The 8,235-nt window shown below is 45.2% G+C and overlaps 1 protein-coding gene across 2 annotated transcripts in view; it reads left to right on the top strand.

The window, feature by feature from the left end:
* Nucleotides 1–1,162: 1,162 nt before the first annotated feature.
* Nucleotides 1,163–8,235, top strand: part of gsk3ab (glycogen synthase kinase 3 alpha b) — a 39,213-nt gene continuing 32,140 nt past the window's right edge. Inside the window, exons 1-2 of one of the 2 annotated variants that reach the window (XM_083661200.1) lie at nucleotides 1,163–1,217; nucleotides 1,326–1,511. In XM_083661200.1, the coding sequence (XP_083517326.1) occupies nucleotides 1,337–1,511 (175 nt within the window). In that variant the 5' untranslated portion in view covers nucleotides 1,163–1,217; nucleotides 1,326–1,336. Of the gene's footprint in view, nucleotides 1,512–8,235 lie in introns of both variants that reach the window. The other variant, XM_083661199.1, reaches the window with a different exon arrangement.

Here is an 8,235-nt window from a genome sequence, read left to right as displayed (position 1 = left end):
CCGCCGATCGCCTCCATTCTTGTGACACGAAGCTCCGCCCAATGCGGTAGCGCTTGACATTTCAGAACATACGATTGGATTAGGTTGTCTGTCAATCATAAAGCACGCGCTTTTGTTATGGTCTTTGTAGTCTTTTTGACGAGTGCCTATGAGTTCCTTGATAACTGTTGTGTACAGTTGTTGTGCTCATTGAGGTTTGGGATTTATGAGAAATTAATATAGTTTTGAGTTACACCATGCGCTTTATGAGATTTCTATCTCTAGATTCTATTTGACAATTTTCTCAGTTCCTTGCTTGCATTAATAGTGGTCATTAGTTTGAGTGCTTTAAATGCACATTACAATTTACGTGTAGAAAAGTTACCTTACCTCATATTATAATAACATGGAACATAATGTATCAAGTCAAGTCAAGTCAAGTCAAGTCAAGTTTATTTGTATAGCACATTTCATACACAGAGGCAATTCAAAGTGCTTCACATAAAATAGTTGACAGGAAAAGAAAAGAAAAGAAGAGAATAAAATTGACATTTAAAAGCATCACAACAAAACTTTCAAAAAGAGTATAAAAAGTGCATTAAGCAACAGGCGCAGCAGTTGCAGAAAGAGCTAAAAAACTTATAGAGGACTCATTGGGTTTGCATAGTAGCTGTCAGCAGTTAAAAGCGACGGTAAACATAAAAGTCTTTAGTCTATTTTTAAAAGTAAGTAAGGTTGGGGCAGATCTGAGGTCTTCAGGCAATTTGTTGCAGCTAGCAGAAGCATAGTGGGTAAATGCAGCCTTCCCATGATTTGATTTGATCCTAGGGACAGCTAATAAGCTGGACCCTGTTGACCTAAGAGTTCTAGACGGTTCGTAGCGTGGGAGCAATTCAGCTATGTATTTTGGGCCTAGGCCATTAAGTGATTTATAGACTAATAACAGTATTTTAAAATCTATTCTATGACACACTGGCAACCAGTGTAAGGACTTAAGAACTGGAGTGATATGATCAGCTTTCTTAGTCTTCGTTAGAACTCTAGCAGCAGCATTCATGATGATTATTTATCAGTCAAAACAGTCATTATGCATGCGTTTTCCACTCTGGTAAAAACTCCGTTTCCCATGAATCAACGCGAGCTTTACGTTGTTGTGCGTCAACTCCCCAGACAGTCCCCCCACCATCACTGTTCCACAGAGGAAGAAAGGGGGAGACGGGCAACCTATACAAAACGCTGTAAGTGTAGTTTTATTTCTATAGAATATTAAATACATAACATCTAGCTTTGAGCCTGTGCCTTCTTGGCTCATTATAACGACCCTTCCCCCCTGGCCCCGGCTTTAGTTCACACAAATATGAGCGGCAGCGGGCGGCCCAGGACCAGCTCATTCGCTGAGCCTCCAGGAGCTCCCGGAGCCGCTGCAGCCGGTGCCGGATCAGCAGTAGCCGGCGGAAGCTCCGCAGGAAAGGCCGGGGCTTCACAGGCCAGTGGAAGCAGCTCGACGAGCTTCGGAAATTTGAAACTATCCAGTAAGTATTATGTAACGTTGGGTAATTATATAGCATGGGTCCGATGTGTACGTTATTATCAAATCTTGGGTTGTAACGTTAATCATTTGACTATTCTTCTTTTTTAATATCGAGGTAGCGTTAACGATCACAGACCGATGTCTGCTGCTATCGCGGAGCTAACATTTTAGCCAGTAGCTGTTAGCTAGTTTGCTAACTTTAGCATAGCTAACGTTAGCTATGTTTTTCCCAAAAGGAACATCTGCGATCAAGGGCTTTTAGTTTGATCGCATAGCTAACGTTAGCTGCTGCTGCCAAGCTTGGGACGAACACATTGTCATTTTGGATGGAATAACAAAAAAAGTACAGTAGCATTAGCTGCACAATTCATAGTGGATACGGCTTGTGTTAGCCGGCCCTCATAAATTCGTCGTTGTCAGCTGTGGAAGCTAGCTTAGCCTGCTAGCGATAGAGTGAGTTGAAAATGAACTGGTCTAGGCGTCGTCCTCAAGACAGTCCAGTCTGATCTTGCCTCGATAGCTGCGAGTGGACTAGACTAACCTTAGTACAGGTTTCCTGGAATGCCTGCTAGCTAATCTTAGGTCTTGACATGGACTCGGTTTTGAGTGGAAATATCTCGAATAATTAAGTCACAACCATTTTTCTTGTTTGCTCATTAACTAGCTAAGCTGACGGTACCATATTTAACTACCCAGATGTCAATGCACCATGCACAGATAAGTAACTTCTAGACAGTTGGTCAAATAAAGAAATCCATCTATATCAGATAATACATTTATTTAAATGACCTACTCCCAGATGAAGTGAGGACATGCTATCTCAATGGAAGCATGCATCTGGAGACACCTTTGTGGTTTGTTCCTTTATATATTGCTGTAGTCAACAATACAAGCAACCCCAGGTAGCCAGGTTCTGAACTAAAATACATTTCTGTACGCCTTACAGGAAGCCATTAACCCTTCAGGTAGATTACACCCCTGCTGACCTATGCTATCTGTGCTGAGGTTGATGCCGATGGTTGTTTGGATCTAAAGTATTCACTCCTGGAAACAGCAGTTTGCCAACAGGCCTTCCAGCTGGTTGTGATGTGGTGTGATGACAAGAACTTGCAGAATGCCCATGGCTAGTGCAGCTATGCAGAGGTGGCGGCTGGCTGAAGATCTGTAGGGATGGACAGAGGTGGTGTTCACAAGGTCAGACTTGGGAGAGACCCTAGCTGATAATACCTGTGTTAAATATAGTTTGTCACCAACATGTAAGCCTGACTGTAGTGCGCCAGCGTTTTTAAAAGTGGCAAAGAAAACCAGGAATTATTTGGGCCTATGTGACGATTGGAATAGGTGAAATGATTGACGAAGAACATGGTTATTAGAAGTCTTAAGTTTGGCTCCACCTGCTGTGCTTTCAGTCTTTGCTGAATTTAGTACGTGTAGCCAATCGGCATATCGTCATTAGCTTGCTCGGCTTCTCTCACGTATTGTTTTTGAATGCAAGTTGACTTGTTTTATTCTTGTTCTCACTCTCTTTTACAAGGGTGTCACTGTGCCTCGCTGTGTGTGAACGCATTGTTCCTGCCTCAGAGGGGTCTGGACCTTGCACAAACCCAAACGAAAAGGCGAGCACCAGAGGCTACTATAACTAGCATTTGACTTGTATACAAGTCAGGTGTAAAGCAGAGATCAAGAGTTGTAAATGTGAGACAGTCAGTGTTGTCCAAACAGGCCGGTGGAGTTATTAATTGCATCTTGGATTTACTTCTACACTGTGGATGAGTTGACATGTTGTTTTCCAGCGTTTGTGTGTAGCCCAGCCCCCAGGTAAAATTGTTGTCAGATGTGTCATGACTTGGCCAAATAGATGTATGAATTAAAATGTTAGTTTAGTCTAGGAGAGCTTCGATTTGTTTTTAGTTAGTCTGAAGTTGGTTTTGGTTTGTATTTTGCAATAAATTAATTGCCAGATAACATGGCCCAGCACCAATAGTTTATGGAGGGGGGGGGGGGGGGGGGTTCATTATCCTTCTCTAAATCCATCACCAGACAATATTGGGCAATAATTATTAGGAATTATAAAACGGCTCTCTCAAATCAAGCAATCTGATTGGTTCACAGCCATTGTATAAATCCAATAACCGAGTCCAATAACCCATGGCCATGGGTTATTGGACTCGGTTATTGGTTGCCATGGCAACTCTCTTACTAAAAGCCTTTGGTTTAAAAAAAAACAAATGGCGGAGACAGCTGTCAGATCCTTGTGAATCGATCTTCGCTTATAACTTTACTAATACTTCGCAGAAAATGATGTTTTGTACAAGAATAGACGCGGGCTAATGTCTTAACCCCTCTCTCGCGCGCCCTCACTCTTAACCCCGCATTTCTAAATAAGACGTAACGTTACTTGGTGTCGGCATACGGCTCTGGTGTCGGGCTTTGCAAAAAGCCCTCAGCTTCTCAGCAAGCGCCAGGATTGGCCAATGTCGACTTCAGTCTCCAGAACGATCCAATCAAATCACCCGCACGTCTATCTTCTTGCTAGAGGTCCCACCTTACAGTAGTGTTTCAACTGACTCTAATAGAATACCATGCCAGTCGGACTTATAGTATTATTATTATTATATTATTATACTTGGAAACCGTTTTATAAAAGCAATATAGCACTCGAGCTGCGTGGTGTTGTGGAATATATCCCGCTGATCAGCGGGATATATTCATCACAACACACTTGCTCTCATGCTATATTGCTTAAATATACAGTATCATGCGATTGCTGATCAAGTAATGGGTGTACTGACGTTTTATATTTAGCAGTAAGCTTAGCCACCTCGCTAATTGGTCAAAAGATGAAAGTCACCCCCCCCCTTTACTCTTTTGTCTTACTCATCAAGCCTGCATTAACTTCCACAGAAACCAAAGCTCTTCACTGACAGCTGGCCAGAGAGTGTGCTCATCTTTGCATTCATTATTCAGGGGAGCTATCATGCCACAGCTGCTCCATATTTCATGTTCTCCCCTTCTGAACCCACCTTGTTTAAAAAGAGTGTGAAAGTGATGCTAACACAGGCAGTTTACACACAACACTGTCGTGTTGAGCTGCAGGATAGCTAACTTGCAAGAAACGCACACAGTGACTGACCTCAGAAAGCTGAATCAGAGACGTTTTCTAGATCAATCATACAGTATAGCTATGCTACCCCATGGCTGTTTAGTGTTTACGGCTAAGTTTGTCTATTTTTTTTGGTCCAGCATATTACAGAAACATACAAGGTTGTTGTTAGTCATTAAGAAGCACCTGGAGATAGTAGTGTTCCAAATTATTACAATATGAAAGCATACGGTGTTATAATTCAAGCAGCAGTATTCATACAGAGAAGCACTTAGCAAAGCAATAGAGACAGTCCGCATGCCTGGGAACGCCCACAAAATGTTAAACGGCTGGCGTGCGAGTGGGGTAAAACCGCCGATATATCTCATGGGTTGACTCACCAAAAGACGGTGCTGCGGCTCTAAACTACATGTTTGGGGGTTCTGGAGCAGAACACAAGACGTCTGCTCAGATGTGCGTTTACTGCGGTGGTTAAATCCCCGATCGTGTCTGCCTGGGCTGGGCTATCAGCTAAATTCTAACTTTGCTGAATGGATAGAACGGGGGAATTTACCCCACCCTGACCCCGCCCCCAGGCTAACCCAGCGTCTATTGTGGGCGTTCCTAGAGCCTGTATGGGCGTTCCCAGACATGCGGACTGTCTCTATAGTTCCACCTTTATTATTTGTCAGGCTGACCTTAAAGGCTGGAACACACCAAGCTGACAGTCGGCCAGAGTCCTGCAACGGGCCGGGTACCCGTGGGTTACCCGCAAAAAGCTTGTGTAACGGGTAAAAAAAAATACTTCTATAAATTCACGGGCATGGGTAAACATGAACTAAACGCGGGCGGGCAGTGCTTGGGAACAATAATTGACTGTATTAGAGCCATCTATGTTTTTGTTGCGCTCAGGCTGAATTCACAGTCACTACAGTAATCTCTGGTGCATGACGTGGGTAGTGTGTGTGCGCTGTTCCGTTGGTCAGGCAGACAGAGGGAGCGGAGAGATTTTTTCGCTTTTACGCTTTGTTTCTCTACATAAACCGGCATGTTTCAAGTGTGCGTACTGCATTGGTTGATGCTACGGACTGCACAACGTAAACATTTAAAACTCGGCCGCGGGAGTCAACGTGACTGGAGACAACGAGATGGTTTCCATAACAACGTGCAAGTGTTGGAGAGATAACGTTAAGTTATTTGGACATTGTAAAAGTGCATTTCTGTCAGCGCAACAGCGATCATAAAGGCAGCGTGGATTATACCAGACATGTTTTGGATGGAAATATTTGGTAAGTGTGCTTGTTGCACAACACTGTGTTGTCTTGATAGTGCTGACCAGCTGGTTACTGAGCTAACGTTAGCTGCTGCTGCTAAGTGCTACTGCTAACGTTACAGGTGATGAGTCTCAGCTAGAGACTGCTAACTATTAAGCTTAATTTATACTTATTAGAAAGTGTCGCTTAGCAGATGGTCGCAGACGAAAAAGAAAGTGTCGCTCATGGTGTTGCATTTATACTTCAGAAGACGCTCGCCTCGGTTCAGCGGTCACGTGACACCCGAACGCTATAAGCAGCTGCAGACAGTCAAGAGATGAGAGGGAACGAAATGCACAGTGAAACCACCTCGGAGGCAAGATGTAACGTACTTGGCTGCAGCCGCATATAAACAGCACACAACTCACCTCCTCTCTCTCTGGGAAATCGGTCACGACGTTCTTTGTGATTTTCACGGAGTCATACATCAAGGACAGGCTGATAAAAATAGCGGGGACACGTTCATTAATTTCAATTGAGCGAAAACTAGTGGGTGGACCCCAACCAAAACAAGGAAGCGCGTGCCGTCTATATAGCCAATCAGACTTGCGTGATACTATGACGTAGTCAGCGACACTAGACATTTCACCAGGTAGCAGACACTGCTCGCCGACACTTGAAAGTGTCGACTCAAGTCCTCATTTCTGTCGGCGACTGTTTCAAAAGTGTCAGCAGACGAAGCATAAATTGGGCTTTAGCCTCCTGTGTGAAATGGTGGCAGTTTGGTTCTAGGCTTTCTAGGCTGTGTGATTCATTGATCACGGGTAACGGGTCGGACCACGGGTCTGGGCGGGGCCGGTTTTGATTTTGAGATAATCACGGGTAACAGGGCGGGCACGGTTCTTATATTGACGGGTCTGGGCGGGGCACGGGTTTGCAAAATTGGACCCGTGCAGCACTCTGCAGTCGGCCATCTGCAATGTCTGGACTATGGTACATCTGTCGCCCTAGTCTTTTGCGTTGTGTCCCACATTGTTCGCAGAAGACTTGTCTGCGGCTTTTTCGGGACGATTCAGCGTGTCGAATCGCCGTCGGTGAGAGAAATCCCTCCGATTGGCTGGTCAGCTGGGCTAAGCCCTCTGATTGGCTGGGCTAAGCCCTCTGATTGGCTGGTCAGCTGGCTAAGCGGTGCAGTGCACGAGAAGAGGCGGCACTCACAAAAGGTTCTTCTCATTTTTCAACGTCATCTCGTTTTGATCATTCCAACGCACAAATATTTTCCGGTCAGGACGACGTGACCTTCAGGAAACCAACTTGGGCCTGTCACTATGATATGACCCATTTAGTGCAGTTTTCCTTGTTTTTCCGCTTCCGCCTGACCGCATCTTATTTATTCTTCCAAGCAAAAGACCAGGCAATGGCTGACAACGCAGACATATTCTTGATTAGAAGTTGCTATATATTAATACGAAACCATCTTAAGTGGTGAGCAAGAGGGGTGTACATTCACAGTCCCCGGCGCAAAACATACATGCTAGTTGAACGTCGCCTGTAGTCATTGCAACGTGTTCAAGTGCTAAATTTTAGGCTTCGACACAGGCGGCGACGTGAGGAGACGCAACAGTTGGCCTTCGTCGTCGGGTTGGAGTCATCTCCCTCCATTTTGAGATGCATAGGTTGAGGCCACGTCTCGTCATAGACGCTGGTTTAGCTGGCTCAGCCTGGTTGGGGGCGTGGTCAGGGTGGGGTAAAAACCCCCGCTCTATCCATTCAGCAAAGTTAGAATTTACCTGATAGCCCAGCCCAGGCAGACACGATCGGGGATTTAACCACCGCAGTAAACGCACATCTGAGCAGACGTCTTGTGTTCTGCTCTAGAACCCCCAAACCTGTAATTTAGAGCCACAGCACCGTCTTTTGGTGAGTCAGCCCATGAGATATATGGGCGGTTTTACCCCACTCGCGCGCCAGCCGTTTAACATTTTGTGTGCGTTCCCAGACATGCCGACTGTCTCTATAGTGATAGTTTGTAGATGTAAGATGCAAGTCTGCACCTGAATCAGGAGTCACAGGGACCTACTAGAGACCAGGAGGGTCTTGTTGAGACAGGTGAAGCGAGTCCAGGAACTGGTAGCATTCTGGGTGTGCTGCTACTCTCCCTCCGTGCGATTTTATCACAGGCTCTGACAAGCCGGTTGGCAACAGCCCTCTTCTCTACTGTTCTTCCCTCTCCCAATGTCACTGCTTCTGGTGCCGATTTGTCAGCTCATTCTTTACCGTGCGCTGCGCACACACACACACACACACACACATACACACACACACACACACACACACATACACACACACACACACACACACACACACCTAGCTACTATTTGACCATAACT

The sequence above is a fragment of the Poromitra crassiceps genome (genome assembly GCF_964638095.1).
Source record: "Poromitra crassiceps genome assembly, chromosome: 26".
NCBI lineage: Eukaryota > Metazoa > Chordata > Actinopteri > Beryciformes > Melamphaidae > Poromitra > Poromitra crassiceps.
Note: the sequence above shows the minus strand (reverse complement) of the source record. Positions and strands in the feature narration are given on the sequence as shown.